This window comes from Eubalaena glacialis, chromosome 2, assembly GCF_028564815.1.
Source record: "Eubalaena glacialis isolate mEubGla1 chromosome 2, mEubGla1.1.hap2.+ XY, whole genome shotgun sequence".
NCBI lineage: Eukaryota > Metazoa > Chordata > Mammalia > Artiodactyla > Balaenidae > Eubalaena > Eubalaena glacialis.
Genome location: NC_083717.1, coordinates 77,989,440 through 78,006,335, shown reverse-complemented (window position 1 = coordinate 78,006,335; position 16,896 = coordinate 77,989,440). Strand labels below are relative to the sequence as shown.

At 47.0% G+C, this 16,896-nt stretch overlaps 1 protein-coding gene across 11 annotated transcripts in view; it reads left to right on the top strand.

The window, feature by feature from the left end:
* The window catches only part of MYZAP (myocardial zonula adherens protein), a 134,321-nt gene that overhangs the window by 29,279 nt on the left and 88,146 nt on the right, over window positions 1-16,896 (top strand). For 9 of the 11 annotated variants that reach the window (XM_061180278.1, XM_061180273.1, XM_061180270.1 and 6 more), the window contains 3 exons: window positions 927-1,103; window positions 2,945-3,077; window positions 6,991-7,564. In XM_061180278.1, coding sequence (XP_061036261.1) covers window positions 7,490-7,564 — 75 coding nt within the window. In that variant the 5' untranslated portion in view covers window positions 927-1,103; window positions 2,945-3,077; window positions 6,991-7,489. Of the gene's footprint in view, window positions 1-926; window positions 1,104-2,944; window positions 3,078-6,990; window positions 7,565-7,747; window positions 7,880-11,947; window positions 11,988-16,896 lie in introns of those variants that run through there. The other 2 variants (XM_061180279.1, XM_061180277.1) reach the window with 2 other exon arrangements.

Sequence of the window (16,896 nt, the reverse complement as noted above, 5' to 3'; positions counted from 1 at the left end):
AGAGATGATGTACCCAGGACCCATCAGCTAATATGTGGCAGAGCCTGAATAGACACTCTGGTTAGTTTGGCTCCAGAATCCCCCTTTGTTAAACACTGTTCCTCAGACTGACTTCCCTGATGCAAAACCTAGAATTCCACAATCCCAGGGCCACACATTTCTAGAATTTGAAGGGACTAACTGCATCTATTCTATGCCCCCTTCCTTACCTGATGCCTGAGTTCTCTCTAGTCATCCTTGATGAGATGTCTTCACCCTGGTCCTTGAACAAATGCTGGCTGATGGCATAAGAAGAAGTTTGGGAAGCTTATTAGAATGTGAATTTCTGGGCATCATCCCAGATCCACTAAATCAGAGTGTCAGGGCCCAGAAATATATTGTTACCAAGACCCCAGGGGCTCTACTGTGCAGCTGGGCTTGGGGAGCCCACTAGAGCCACACTCTAGTGATGGGGAATGCCCTGCCTGCCTCACAAGTTGGTCCTGCCCATCATTTCCACCCTTAGTGATTTCTTTCCTTGATCCCCTCTCCTTGGCTAGCTCTGGCTATTAAAGTATTTCTTAGATTGCATTGAACTCCATCTCCCTGTAGCTCTTACTGGGCCCCATTCTACATTTTGGGTTACACAGAACAAGTTTAACCACTCTGCCACAGTGCCAGCCTTTCAAGAATTGAAGTCACCAAACAACCCTCCCCCCCACAACCCCAACCCCAACCCTAGTCTTTTCTTCTCTAGGGACAATATTCCCAGTTCTGCCACCTGAATCTCATTATTTAGTGTCAAGTTCTTATATCATCTGTGTCGTGTTCTTCTGAAATCATCTGGATGGTCCTTGTTCCTTTAAACCGTGGCACCAGGACTGAAGGCCACTTCCCAGGCATGGTCCAGCACCGCACAGTGAGGACTTTTGCCTTTCTGGTTCCAGAACCTGCCTTCCTCTGAAGTCATCTTGAAATTAGAGGACATGTGCTGGGTCATAAAGAGGTGGGCTTCTGTGGATCTACTGGCCCAGCTGAGTTCCACGGACAGCCTTAGTACATGACACTGCTGAGCCTGGTCCCCTGTGTCCTCTGTTGGTGTTGCTGTTGATTTTGGATGCAAGGTAAGGACCGTAGATGTATTCTTGCTGCATTCCATCTTGTCAGATTCTGCTCCTTGCTCCAGCCTCTTGAATTTGGGGATCCTGCCTCTTGTATCAGTAGATTGAGTGTTCCTTCCTCTGACCCTTTCAGACTCTCTATACTCACACTGTTTTGTACCAGACTCTCTGGGCCATACAGTGGTTTAAGGTTATTGCTGTTCCAGAAATCTTTGCTCTGAGCAGTGATGTATTGTATACCCCTCGGTATCTGTATATGTATCCATATTTTATGTAGATATAGTGGACACAGCTGGTGCCCACCCAAATATTCTCAGCCGTCTTTTACCAGCTCTGTGTGTCTGTTTCCCAGCTTGCGTGTAGCTTTGATGCTAATAGTCTGTGTTTATTAGGGACATAGAGGTTCTTTGCCCCTATGGAGTGCCACAGTGCCTGTGAGCTACATACTTCCTCTGCCCTCTACCCCGTTTGAGAAAATGACAGACTATTGTAGGAGTACGAAAGCCCAGCTCTTTTGTCTGGAGGCAGGACTAACTCTGAGGTGCAACTGACATTCCAGAGCTGCCGGTGGGATCAGGCTGGATCTGGAACTTTACCTAAGATGGTGCCGTTGCTGACTTCTTCCCCTTTCTGAGTTCCCACTCCCTTCCTGGTTTCTCCTGGGGGCACTTCCTCAATAATCCCCTGCACATGGATCCTTGGTTCAAAGTCTGCTTTTGGGAAAACTCGTTCCCCACCTAAGATGGTGGTCATAGCATAAATAGATGTATCAGCCATTCTACATGAGTATACATAGAAACATTTCAGGGCTTTTTTACTTAAAAAAAAAAAAAGCAAAAAAAATTCCTTTTTGTAGATTAGTGATTTTATTTTCGGTATAGATTCAAATACAGGTATTACTTATATGTTTACTGGTCCCAACAGGATTTATTGACCAGTCACCAAGTCAGTATCTTTTGGAACAAAACTCCTAAATCACTCAAGGAGGTGCAGGGGTGGCAAAAGGAGACGTTCTTTGTACCATATGCTCAGGAAGGCCCCTAATTCCTTTAACATTTCTCACCTGACTTACTCTTTCCCTTCTGTGATTTTTTTTTTTTTTTGACATTGGGTGGAGCCTGCTTCCTCTTAAAGACAGTCACCAGGATGTCTTCCTGAAAAAATAAATACATAAGATTTCCACCTTTGCATCTGCAAGTTTTCTACTACAAGCCCATTTGGCTACTTGGAAAAGCCAGGAGGGTGCCTTCCTCTGGGTGTCCAGACTCTGTGTTTAACGCACGACAAAGCCCCAGAGCTAAGAAAGGGAATCACTTATCCTTTATCCATCCATTTTCTTTACTGATTCTCCTCCCCTAGGGATCTATGGCACTACTGATCAACTACTCACTAGGATAAAGTACAATTCACAAAAATCCTCCAACTTTTGGTTGGTCACTAAGTTTTGTTGATTTTCTGCCTTTCGAATCCATCCCCTCCTTTCCTTTCCACCACCGCTGGCTCCTCTGTTCAGAGCCTCTTTATCTCTTATCCATACTATTCCCATAGACCCCAAAGCACTCGCCCTGCGGTCTCTGCCTTCCATCCATACTCCTCTCTGCTGCCCATCATGTCACTGCCCTGCTCGCAAACCTTCACTAGCTCCCCATCACCTGCAGATCGATTCTCAACTTTATTCAAGGCCCTTTGCAGTCTAACCCCAGCCTGCTTTGTCTCCAGCCGTTCCCTCTTGTTCTGAGATTCAAGCTAGAGAGGCTAACACACATTTCCCGGACCCTCTGACCTCACTGTTTCCTTTGGCTCCCAGTCTAGAATGCCCTGACCTTTCCCTCCTCATTTTGCAGTGCCAGCTTCCATGCCGCCTTCCCAGAGGAGCCCTCCGTCTCTCTGCAGCTCAGTGCCTTGGATTCCTTTGTCCTCTGCCCACTAGAGTGCTTTGGACACACTTCAAGTCTGGCTCCTCTCCCAGTATAGGAGGTGAGCTGTCAAGAACACAGACTCTGGAGCCGTCTTGACTCAGGATAAAGCTCAGCTCCACCACTTACTAGCGCTGGTATCATGAGCAAGTTACTTCACCTCCCTGTGATGTGATTTCATCATCTGCAAAATAGGGGACATAATAGCACCTTCCTCACTGAGTTGCTGGAAAGGTTAAGTGAGATGATGTATTTTAAGCCTCTGAACACAGTGCTGTATAAGTGTTTGCTAGCATTTTACTTTGCTAAGGTCACATCTCTCTTCCCAAATTGATGTTGAGCTCCCAGAAAGTAGGGTCTGTCTTACTCCTCTCTATGTCCCCAGTGCCTTGTACATAGTAGGTGCTTGGTACCTATTTGTTCAATGAATTGACTTATTATTAGCCTGCCAGTTGCACATTCATCCATGAGTTAACAGGTAAGCACAGGATCGTCTTCAGTGAGTTGTATTCCCCAGGGTGGGTCAGCAGCAGGTTCCAGCCCCTGCGTCTAGACAGGTTTATAAATTCTGCGTATCTGGGTGACTTGGCTGGGGTATTGGGTTCCTCTCAGTCTGCTTTCCTTATCTCTAGGCCCTGTTCTCTGCTTCTCAGACACCCGGTGAATATGGGGTGTTTCTTGTTCTACTTTATCCAGAGGAGCTTTGTAACTCAATACCCTTGCCCTTGGGTTGGAAATGCGTCCTTTCTGTATTGTGAAAGTTTGGCCTGTGTTTGGCATTCAGAACGGGAATATGCCAGGACTTTGGGATGTTGTGACACCTGAATGGAAGGGGGGAAAAAAAGAGAAGCCTCAGAGACATAAGAGTGCAGAGGGCAAAAATACCAGCAAGCCAGGCATCGCTTGGGCTCACCTCTTCTGTGTCCTGCTCAGTGATTCCATTCCTGATTGGTTCTGCCAAGAAATAAAGGTAGTCTTTGCCGCTCAGGACTTTGCTGGAGAAATGGGTTTTATCATAAGCTCCTCAGCGAAAGATGCCGATAGAGAGTCGAGAGGGTTTTGTAGAGAGTAACACAGACAATTCAGAAAGCAGAAGCTGGAGCATATAAGAGAGAAGTCTAGGAGCTGGGATGGGAGAAGGAGGTGAAATCTAGTGACTGATTTCAAGAAAATGAAGGGTGTTGATACAGACATCTAGAATTTTCTACAGACCTGTGCTTCAGCAGAGAAATTTAGGACAGCTTTTAGGCATATGTGGCTATTACTGTGGATGGGAATGGGTGGCGGCTGAGAGTTCTGTTATAGCATCTCTTCCCTCCAGTCCAGTGGCACTCCGCTGTCACCAGTGCTCAGGGAGGGCCCAGAGTAGGCTGGGGCAGTGCTGAAAGGGAGCAAGCAGGGAGGCTGTCCCTACCAGAGCCCCATCCCTGCCCCCCACGTCTGCCCTCTTCCTACTCACAGTTCTAGACCAGGAGGACTTCTGGTGGGGGCAGAAGTGCTTGGCCTTTGACTCCTCTTTCAAAAAGGGTCAATCCTTCCTTTTGATCTTCTTCTCCCAGAACTCTTCATAGAAGTCCTAGTTCCTAGACTATGACTTCATTTTTGACTTTTTCCTTTCTCTGCCAGATCTACCTTTTCATTGGTTTTTCCATCCCTACTTGTCTTCCTGTTTTCCTCCTTCTTCTCCTTTTCCACTTTCTGGGGGCTCCCACTCCCCTCTCTCTTGAAGTTCCTTAGGTGTTGGCCTGGCATGGGGGCGCTGTGTCATAAGCCAGAGCCTGGCATCTGCCCACCCACACCACCTGCAGCCCTTAGTGACAGCCGGCGTGGGGAACTTTCCTGGCTGGGACAATCCTGGGGCTCTGGCTGCTTCAGCTGGCAAACTGCTTGGAGACCCCCGCCTACCTTAGAAGCTGGGTTAGTAAGGGTCTTAGTTTTAGTTTTGCTTGGCCATGAGTGAGTTGAAGTATTGCTCTGTAATATCATTTCTTTTTTTTTTCTTTCTTTCTTTATTTGGCCATGCCGTGTGGTTAGTGGGATCTTAGTTTCCCGGACCGAGGATTGAACCCGGGCCATGGCAATGAAAGCGCCCAGTCCTAATCACTGGACGGCCAGGGAACTCCCTGTAATATCATTTCTTCATTCATTCAACATTATTGTGCACTTGAAACATGCCAATTACTCTGTAATATCATTTCTTCACTCATTCAATATTTATTGTGTACTTACAACATGCCAATTACTGTTCTAGCCACTGGGCAGGCAGGGATGTAAACAAGATCCACTTCCCACCAAGAGCTCACAAGCTAACGTGTAGTCTGCTGCTTTTGTAATGAAATGTAATAGAGTATAAAAAAGGATTAACAGTATGAAAAAAACTTGGATAATGGAGAAATGAATCCATGCCCCACCCTTTCTCTCAAATGCTGACTCCATCTTGAGTGATCACTTGGGTGTTTGCCATAATATAAATAAACATCGGTGATGCCAGGTTATTTTGACTCTGAACAGCAGCCCATTTCCTAGAAAGGAGAACCTCAAGGCAACATAACAGCAATAATCATTAGCCTCTTTCTACTGAGGTAAATCATGCAGATATCTCTAACCCATATTGGCTTTCAACAGCTGTGTTTTGACAACTTTTTGTTTATTTTTTATTTTTATTTTTTATTGAAGTGCTGTACACCGAAACTAGCACAACAGTGACCACGTTTTATTGAAAGGCAGACCCATCTTTTAGTCACATACAACTCTCCCAAGAAAAGGGGCCTTCATGGAAATGACGTGGGGAAAGACCTCTCATGAATGACCTCTTTTTAGAAGGGTGGGTGGATAGGAAGATGCCGGAGGTCTATAGTTTAAAAAAAAAAAAAAAGTAGACCTGGAGTTAGAAGATTAGAGGTCTAGTCCCAGCTGTTCGCCAGTTAACCTAATGCCCCTAGGTCTCAGTTCCCTCATTTGTAAAATGGGATGATAACAGTATCCACGTTTCTGGTCACGGTGAGGCTTTGATGAGAAAAGGCAGATGAAGCAAGTATTGTAGAATGCAGACATAGCTGGGGTGATGATGATGACAGAGATGTTAAAGCACAGGCTGTGTGACATTGGGAAAGTCCCTTAGATACTCTGGCTTCAGTTTCCTCATCCGCAGAAAGAGCAAATCTCAGAGGATCAGCTGGAATTCTGTTCAGCAACAGTTCTTACGTTCCTTGAGTATCTTCTGTGTTGGTGCCACACTGAGAATTCAGAGCAGGGTGAGGCTGGGCCCTCACTCTCCAGAAGCTCACCGTGGGGGAAGGGGACAGACACACACATTGATGACTCTTCTTTTGAGAAGACATGGTCTCAAAAAGCATCGAGGTTCATGGGTGTAAGTGTTCAGGGCAGGAGGGTCCTGGAGAGCTTGGTCGGGAGGGAGTGTTTGGGCTTTGAAGGGTGAGTGGAGAGGGATTGTCTTCCCCTGTTGAGAAACATTTATCCTCAGGATAAAGGCCAAACTCTTCAGCTAAAGCACAGCAGGTTCTTCATGATCTGGCCCGGCGCCCTTCTGCTGCTTGTCTACCATTTGCCCCTTGCACTGTGGTATTTTCAGTTCCTAAAAAATCTACCAAACCTTCTCTTGCCTTCCACCATCTTTGCGCTTGCCAGTTCTTTTGGCCTCCTCCCTCTGCTAGGGGGGGCAGCAGAGTGGATAAGCAAGGCACTAGGGTCAGACTGTGCGGTCCATCTTAGCTTTGCCACTTTCCAGCCGGTGGGGCCCCTGCCTTGTTACTTAATCTCTTGGTGAGTCAATGTCCTCATCTGCAAAATGGGGATACAGGACAATAATAGTGCCTACCTCAAAGGGTGGTTGTGAGGATTAAATGAGGTAATACAGGAAAAGTACTTGCAGCCGGGGTCACAGGAACCATTACATAAATATGAACAGTTGTGATGAATATTCAATGCCTGGCTTGCTTCTACTTGTATTTCAGGTCTTAGGCTAGTCATCACCTCCTCTGGGAAGACTTTTCCCACCCAGGCTAACTCCTAAGGCCACGTTGTGAGCTCCCACGGATATCACCTCTTCTACCAAAGCACCGACACCAGTTATCTTTCGGTATCCCCACCAGATTGCAAACTCCACAGGATAGGGGCCCGTGGATTGTGTTGGCTGCTGGAAGGGACACCTGGTAGGCACTCAGTCCCGCCCCGGGACTGACCCTGGGAGGGCGCAGAGCCGTGGGGGAAGGTAGGTGACCAACACGGGCTGGGTCTGCGCCCTCGGGAGAAAATGCAGCTGGACGAGTCAGGCGAGTGCGGGACCCCGCCCCGGCTCCTCCCCCGCCGGGCCTCAGCCCCGCCCCCGCGCTGCCCCTGCCGGCGCTACTGGCCTGCGCTTTCCCCACCCTCCGCGCCTCCAGCGGGGCGGCCCCCGGCTTATTCCACTCGCGAGAAGCACCGCGCCGAGCCCGCCACCAACGCTGCTGAGGGATGCTGCGCTCCACGTCCACAGTCACGCTGCTCTCGAGCGGCGGCTCCAGCGCTCCCGGGGCGCCCAACAGAAGGGTGAGTAGCAGCTGTCCCGCTTCCTGTCCAGGCCGCCCGGCTGTCGGGGTCTGGGGATGGAGACGCACGGAAACCGGTCCCTTGGCCCTGACACCCCACCTGGACTCAATTTTAGGTCCTGTCTCAGCTCGGAACGAGACCTTTCTCTTCTACAGCCCAGAGGCGCCGCACTGGCTCGAAGGGCTTAGGGGACTTTAGGGAATTCCCAGAGATTTCCTCCCCTTCCTGCCTCGCCTATCAAGCCAAGTGTATTGGTGGCACCAGTTTAAAAAGCAAGGGAAACTTTCTGCATTGTCCCTATCTTGAGACTCAAAGGTAATGAATGTCTTTAACACCCAAACTTTCCTCCTTCCAATGATGAAAAGAAAGGGCCACTTGTCCCCACTCGTGATAGAGTGACACTGATTTGGAGTGCGCTTGATCTAGGTAGGCTTCATTTTTATCAATACAGAGTAGAAATTAGCTGCTGGCCACCTAGGAGCCCAGTTGTGGGACTTGGGTTTATGCAAACTGCTTTCTTCTTTCTGACTTAAGTATTAGCACAGTGGGCACCATCTTCACCTAGGTTGCCCTTTGGAAGTGATGTTTCTTTGCCATCTTTGTTGCATCTTTTCTCATCTCTCCAGATGCTCTGTGAAAGAAATGCTAGCCACATCGTTCCCATTTCATATCTCTTCCAAGATTGGTACCTCAGAGCATACTGCCAGGGCTTTGGTTTGTGCCTTTTTGGTTCATCTGTTCATTATGATGTTCACTACTCATCATTTGGGCGAGTACTTTTCTGAGGTTGAGACTTCTCTAATCATATTTCCCCTAGGTTTAGCTAAACAAGTAGGCAAGTCCAAGCCGGGACCCCCCTTTGGTACTCCTATCTGTTTTCTAGCCTTGTAGATGTGCTTATTTGATTTTGTATACCTCAACCAAGTGACTAGCAGTCGTCTTCAATGCTGTTTTTCTTTAGCTCTGGAAGAAAGACTCTGTGTTACTCCTGGGTCTGGGCCAAGTGATGGGTTCAGATATGTGCACGTGCACCACTTAGGGCTGCCAGAACTCTGGTTGTCCAATCATTAGCTTCATGAAGAAAGATCCCCATTAGGTCCAAGTGGGTTTCCAACCACAATCCCAGCCTTACACCAAGATGGGTATTTGCCTTTTTTTTTTGGGAAATCCTTCTCAGTTGGAACATAATTATGACTGAGAAAGAATGAAGTCACTGAAAAGCTAGCCCTGAGCCTGGACAGGGTCATACATGGGACCAGATTGCATTAAATTCTCTAGGTCCCCCTCCAGAGTGGGTACTAGTTGGGTGGCTAAAGTGATAATGGGTGGATGAAATGTGACTAGTATAATAGGTAACTTTTCTGAAGTTTTTTAAATCAAATATTTACTTTCAAGTATTTCTTTAGTTGTAAGTGCTGTGGTGTCTGGCACAATGAACGCACTACTGAGAAGGCTTTGCTCTTTGAATAAGACAACTGAAATACTTTGGACTGAAGGGGTCTGCGCCCTGAATCAGACCGTGTAGGGCTGCTCTGAGCACATGGGTAGGTTCTGCAAAGAAGATATCTTAAGTTTCTAGGGTCCCCTTTATGACTTCCAGCTCTGCTCAGGATTTGCAAGTGGCACAAGTACTGTGTGTGTGTGTGTGTGTGTGTGTGTGTGTGTAAACTATGATCTTTGATTAATTGATTTATTAAACAATGTTTATAGATCTGTGTGATGCAGGGCTAGATATTGGGGTCCACTCTAACTGTGGGTGCAGACATTGTCACAGACTACCATATACAAAGTGATGGTTGTAACAGTGGGGTAGAGTGTTGACAAGGTTGTGTAGAAGCTAAAAGAAAAGGTTCTTCTTGAAGCATCTGAGGAAGGCCTCCCTCTGTAGGAGACATTTGTGTTTAGTCTTGCAGGATGAGTGGGACTTTGTAAGGCAATTGATATCATTGAGATACTGAAAAAAGGAAATATGATTCTTCTAAATGGGACTCTTGGCATATACTGTATAACAGTGGTGTATTGGACCTGCTTTAGGGCAAAACACTTATGTTTTTGAAAAACAAGAACAGGATGCCTTGAAAATAAAATTGTAGACCCAACAAGTGAAAAGCAAAAAAGTGTTCCCTAAGTTGAAAGTTTTTCAATAAACTCTGTATTGTTCTGTCTTTCCTCTGAGATATTGGACAAGTGATGGTCTTGAACAGTAACAAGTTAGCCATTAAAATAACATTTCTGTTTCATCCAAAGAGCTTACCAAATTAGGGACTGCAGGGGAACCAGGATGTGTTGATCCAGGCATTCAAGCCAACCAGAAATGGCGCTGACAGCTGACACTGAGCAGGGAGTTCTCTGAGTCAGCCACCAGGGTGGTATGGCCAGACCAGACTGTCACTAGTTATCCTTTGTTCAATAGCTGCCACCTACAATTTGTACTTCCTTCTTATCTGAAATCTCTCAAGGGGAAAAAAAAAACAGGTGGGAGAGTAATTTCTGTCAGCTGATAAACAAAGCTCTGAGAGGCATTTATGGATGCCAACCAGCAGGGGTTATAAAATTAAAAAAAAAATCTGCCTTCAAACCAGTTGTGCACTAAAAATAGTTTTATCTATGGCAACAGCAGGAAGATAAATTGGCCGGAGAATAACCATAGACAGGTTGATGACCTTGGAGAATAAACGTTTTTTAAAATGTTGACATTGCTTTGTGATTTGGAAAGGAATTTTGTAAATGCAGTTAATCCCACTGAATGAGACTTTGCAGTGAAAGGTCAGTTGTGTGGCCAGGTTGTGTGCTTTGGGGGGAAGGCACGTGTTGCTTTGGGCAGCCAGATATATTTGGTTGAGCTGTTCAGCGAGGGTGGTGTGAGATGATAGACTTGTCAAGGATTCCCCCAGCACCATGCTCTGTCGATAATAAGAGACTGTTGGCTACTGTTACTGGTATCGTGGGCCCTCAGTGGCACATAAAAAACAAAACCAAACCCAACAAGGCCACAGGGATAGGACTGTCTCGTGGCCTGCTCTTGCCAATATTTTTTTGTATTTGGCAAAGGCTTCCTCCGTTCACAGCTGGAATGGGCTGCTCAGTCATTACTTCCTCACTCTCCTGGGTCCCATTTCTGTCTGATAGGCTCAAAAGAAAGAATTCTCCTTAGCTGGCCGGTGAATGGGTCAGACAGGTGTTTACCTCACTTCCTTTTCCTTTCACAGAAACATCTATGTGCATAACTTCTGTATCATCCTATGGGGCTCTGAGGAAGGGACACTGGGCATTGTGGGACCTCAGCGTCTGGTGGAAGGAAGCTGGCTGCAGCATCCCCCAGGGAGGGGATGGGCAGGGGACCCGCTGTACTCAGAAAACAGTTGGCTGCTCCCCTGGGACCTCCTGAACCCAGTTGAGGGGTTTTAGCCAAAAAGCCTCTGCCACTAAGAATTGATAGTTGTGGGCTCAGAAAAAAAATGTCCCGACTTCTCTACTTTGGTTCACCCGTCTCGCTGTGTCAGATGTAGGATGAAGGGACCTGAGTTCTGGGGATTCTTAAGGAAACCTGAGACCCGGAGGCTGGGTGTTACCACTGAGCTTCTGGTCACTTAGGAAACCCTTTCAGGTCAGCCTCAAAAATTGTAGAATTGAGTGCAGGGAGCTATGGATCCTGGGCCAACTAACTAGAGACCAAGTTGAAATGTTTCCATCTAAAATATAATACTTTCAGTGATTACGTGTGTTACGGTCTTCTTGCTTCCTGCAGCCATCTCTCTCAGCCGAAAACTGTCCTGATAGATATTCCCCAGCACACAGAATAGTAACACAGAGGTATTTACCTCTTTCCCTCCTTAGAAGAGTGATATTTCCTAAATGTCAGTCACCTTGTTGACTGTTCTTTGTCTTTTAAGGCCAGAGTGATCCCTCTAAAATGCAGTTACCTAGCTCCTCTACTCCAAGACCCCCCTCAGTCTTGTACCCCCAGGAACAAGCACAAACCCCCTTAGTTTAGTACCCAGGGCCTTCTGATCTGGCCTTTGCCTTCCCCTTCCCCCTCCTCGTGCATACTCTTTGCAGATGTCCCCAATTACTTGCTATTCCCCAAGCTTTTGATGCTGTTCCTCGCCTCTGATGAAGGGTCAGCTCCTCCAGGAAGTCTGCTCTGAACCCCCTCTTCCATGTTCCCCTAGAGGCCTGTGCACCCCATCATTGCTCCTATCTATGATTAGCTACTTGAGAAGGTTTCAGGACCCTTCCTCCCCAAGCCTGGTGTAATAGGTGCTTAAAAGGAAGAGTGTCACCAGGGTCTTCAAACAGCCACACTTAACACTGAGTTGGCAAACGGGAAGACAGGAAGAGAAGCTTGGGATGAAGCCAGCCCGTGACCTCTGGCCCACCTGGGCAGGAAGCAGGTGTCCTGTGGATGGGAGTGTCGGCCCAGGTGAGGAGTTTGACAGCTCTGGGAAGGCCTCCAAATATTCCAGGTGCTTCATCCTGTTGCACTGTTGGAGTTTCATTCCTTTGGTTAAGTGAGTGGTTCTCTACTCTGGTTACGCATGGAATACCGAGAAGCTTAAAATACCTCTGCCCAGGCCCCAGCCCAGACGGTCTAAATGAGAACATTGGAAAGTAGAGAATAACATCAGCATTGTTTAGGCAGCTCCCTGGGTGATTCTAATGTGCGGCCGAGGATTAGAAGTCTTCCTTCCAGGGTTGCTCTCCCAGACAGCTTTCCTGGAAATGCAGACAGTCCTGGGCCTGTGTTCTGAAAGGTCCCTTTGCCTTGGTGGAAGGGCAAGGTGGTGGTGGGGGTCAGGGTGGAGGAGTCATAACACGCCAGGTCACACTGGTGTCTGTGTGTGTTCGTACCTGTGTTTTTCTCTCTGGGTCTTGGCATTCGGGGCACATGGTAAGCCTGGTACAGATGAGCCAGCTAGAGCAGGAAGGAGAAGTCACCATCCTCCTACTTATGAATTTTGTCTGGAGTCAGCCCTGACACAGAAAAGGGGGTTCCAGGACACTTTATACCCCCTGGAAGAAGCGTCCAAGTACGTAGGTTAAGGGTTGGCAAGCTACAACCCCGTAGTCAGATCCAGCCCTCTACCTGTTTTGTATACTCTGAGCTAAGAATGGTTGTTACAGGGCTTGCAGACCCTCAGTGTTTACTATCTGGCCCTTTACGGAAAAAATTTGCCCCACCCTGATGTAGATAATCAGACCTGCAAGTTCAGGGCCAAAGCCTACTTCAAAGTAAGAGGCCTACTTCAGACGGGGCAGGCCCTGTTCCACCTGTGTATTCCAGAGATTTTATGCTTGTGCTGAGCAGAGGGGTTGTGGTGTCCATCCTCCCAGCCACAACCTTAGTGGCCACACCTTCTGTTGTTAGGCGGAGCTGGGCAGGGTCCCACGGTCACAAAGTGGACCAGGCCTGAGGGAAGTGTAAATGCACTTGGCTCATTTCCTTAGGGAAATCCATGTTCGTAAACTGATGAGCAAACCCGGCACCTCCCTAGGTCATCTTCACCCCTTTTTATTTGAGAGGGACAGTTTTCCCTTCGGTGAGCCCAGGTACCTGAAGCTGAGAGCATGATGGTACGTGGATCCCAGAGTCCCCCCTCCATGGGGACCAGCTTTCTGCCTCCACAAAGGGGGGTCAGAAACAAGTCCCCAGAGGCCCGGCTTTGCTCCTAGGTGCCCTGATTGCAGACAAGGGCTCAGTTGTGTATCTTCTTGTGGAAGAGGCTTGAATGCTCGCTGCCCCTGCCTTGCTATTCCTCCCATGGGGGTTGGTTTTTGAAGAAAGTGGAAGGCTCTCTGGGGAGTTTCAGGTACATTCTCCTTACCGTGTTTTAGTTCAACCTAAAAAGAAACCCATGCTGATATTTACTGAGCAGGGCCTATTATGTGTTGATACTATGCTGAGTGCTGTAAGGGCTACAGAAGCAATTAAGGTACAAAGCCTACTTGGGAGCCCTGTTGCCCCCTATCCAGTCCATGTTGTTGGGTGTGGAACATAATAGGAGGTACTCAGTAATTGCTGTTGAATCACTGAACTCAGGTTTGAGTGTTAGTCCCTTCCTCCAGAAATTTAAATGGCTCCCCAATGTCTTCCATCAGGCATTTGTAGCTTGTCAGAGTTTGGCCCCTACCTGTTTGTCCATTTTCCTCCCCCACTGTTGCTCAGGCTGCAGGCTCATTTACCATTTTCAGAACATGCCAATGTCTATACCTTTGGCCAGCCTGGAATGAATGCCTTGCCTGGTAATTGTCTGTTGTTATTCTGATGATGGATTCTCCCAACCTCACTGACCCAAGCAGTCCTTTCTGTCCTTCTATACCCAGCTCAAATGTCATCTCTAGGAGCCTTCTGACGTACTCCCACCTCCAGTTAAGATGATTGTTCTCCTTCCTATATTCCCAGGGTAAAAAAGACGACTTACAGAGTGCTTGATATGTACCAGAAACTGTTCTAAGCCCTTTTCATTAGTTTTTTCATTAGTTTATTTAATCCTCGCCACAATTTCAAGAGAGTGGTTCTGCAGTATTGTTAGCTGTGTTTTACAGCTAAAGTAACGGAAGCAATAAAGGTTAAGTAGCTTCCCAAAGGTTTCATAGCTAGTAGGTGTCAGAACCAAAATTGGAGCCCAGAAGTGCAGTTCCATTGTGCCTTAACCACAAACTACCCTGTCTCTCCCAATATTATATTGGTTATACCAAGTGCTCTTGATTGCCCTTTGTGGGTGTGTTTCTGGATTATGAGCCTCTATGGGCATGGCTATTTCTTTTCCATATTAGTACCCTCATAGCCCTTAAAAGTATTTTACAAGTAGTGGGTGCTCAGTACTTGAAGTACACTAAGTCCATCTTCCTGCTTTTGATGCACTGGAAGGGACCCTTTCTTATAGGGACGGCTGGTCCAGCAGTAGTGTTCAGGGTAAGTAAGATTCAGCTCTCCTCAAAGTTCAAACACAAGGCTGAGCCAGCTGCCGTGGGAACCCCTGGGAATAAACTACCTTACCTGCCTCTCAGGTACTGTCCAGCCTGGGCTGCTGTGGGTATTATGTACCTGAGTGTCAGGAAACCATGAAGGTCAGCATCGTAAAATGCTCAGAGAGATAAGCAACACTGCCGTGATCATACTCAGTGGGACATTTTCCCACGGGGAGATTCCTGAAAGTGAATGACTAAAGGGAGGTAAACTCTACTGGGTCAACCTATCGGATGCATTCAGGGGTTACTTAGTGCTTCTGTAAAGAAATTCAGAGTACTTTTTAGACCTTTGGGGTGTTCTCTTTGCTGCTCCTGAAGCAGTCCTGTGGGTCTAGGAAGGATTGATCTCTCTCTCTCTCTCTCTGTCTGATATAGTTGCTCTCAATCTTTATTATTGCTATGACTGCTACGATTTTTAATTTAAAAACTTACGCATACTTGGAACAGGTGTAGACATCGCAGAAATCTCACTTTCCAAAGATCGCCACCACTACCACCAGCAGCAGCTGGTTGTGTTTCCTTAAAGACATTTTTTGCCCCCCACAAATCTACACAAATTATCGGATTGTATTTAAAAAACAAAAATGGGGTTATTGTTAACATTTTTCCCCCAGCACCTTTCTTTTTTTCACATGACAGTACATTTGACCATCTTATTAGGAAGGGTCTGATCCTGTTCCAAGCTGGGTTTGAATTGCATCTGTATAGTCAGTCCATCTGTGGATCAGCACTGATTACAGAATGCAAGCACCACGTGTAATCCATGCCTTACTGTTTCCATAAAAGCACTTCTAATGACAAGAGTAAACACTCTACACAGGGGCCTGGGTGTAGCCGCAAGCACCTGCTGCACCTGCCAGATAGCTTTGAAGTCAAATGTTTATTTTGCATGTTCATTTTATTTTAATTCATTACCTATCACCAGGTAAAACTGATAGTTTAGAGAAATGCATTCTCTTTATTCTGTGGCTTTGCATACCGTAGGGTATACATGGCTCGGGGAGACTTACAGGAAGTGTGTTGAGGAATATCGGAGTTCTGAGTGGACAAGTAAAGAATTGTCTCAATCAGGGGGAGGGGACTTCTCATTTTGAGTGATTGGACCCATGAGGTCCCTTCTGGGCCTTGTCTTTTCTTCAGTTTTTTAGTTTATTCTGAAAATTATTGCCATTAGGGATTACCCCTCTAGGGCAATTAGCCTAAAAAAAGGTATCACTTGCAGTACTAATACCCACTAGATCCGTTGACCAAATTGTTTAGTATTATGGAAAGCAATGCCGGGAAGCCAGTTAAGCCTATATCATTTTGGAGCTTGTAGGATGATGATAATATCTAGATAATAATAAAAATATCTAACACTGATAGAGGCTTACTATGTGCCAGACATCTTCCTTTACCTGCCTTTTACCCTTGAGATTCAGAGAGATTAAATAGCTTGCTCATAATCAACACAGCCTAGTAGGTGTTGGAACATGTGTATGTGCGTGTGCACCTGTGTAGGTATATACATGTGTGCACACACTCTGTGTGTGTGTGTGTGTGTGTGTGTGTGTGATGTGGTGCAGGAGAAAAGCCCTTCCTTTTCTCTGCAAAATTGTGCTGTGGCTCAGATCCAGCCTACCAGACAAGATTACTGAGCATCACAGACTTGGATTACCTGCCGGGTGTGAGTTACACTTTGATGTCTGTGCAAATGCCAGCTGTTTTCGACCAGTCCAAGTGGCCTGAAGTCAAAAGGTTACCTTTCTCTGGAGGCCCTTGGATTCCCATCAGTGTTGTGGATTGCCAGCTAAGAGAGCTGCGTGCTGGGATGGCTTGGTTTCTCTTTGGCCAGCATGACTGGTGATGAGCTTTGAAGGTTTATTGCAAAGTTGGCCATGTGTCAGGCCACGTCTCACCCTGGGGTCCCTGGAGTCAAAGCTTGTCCAGAGGAGAGTGAGGATGAAGAAGGATCTTGAAACCAAATCACATGGCTGAAAGAACTGGGGTTGTTTAACGCAGAAGAAAGGAGGTTCAGGCCTGTGAAGAGTAAAGGGAATTCTGTTGCAGTCCCTGAGGGCACCCTGGGTCCATTAGGTAGGAGTTCTGAGGAAGAGCTTATAAGTTCATTATCAGGAAGCTAGAGGTGTCAGGGAGCAAAATGGGGTACCTCAGAGGGAGGCAGTGGTGTGTGTGGAAGTGCTGATGTGTCCCAAATGTGCTCTCACCTGTACATGGAAAATGTTACCCTCAGGCTGGGTGTCCACCTGCCAGGTACACTGTTGGGTGAGGGGGTTCCTTGGTAGGCTGGCAGGTTGGCGTTCAAAGGTCTTTTACAATCATATCCAACCCTGGGCTTCTTAGATGCAGGGTACTTTTGC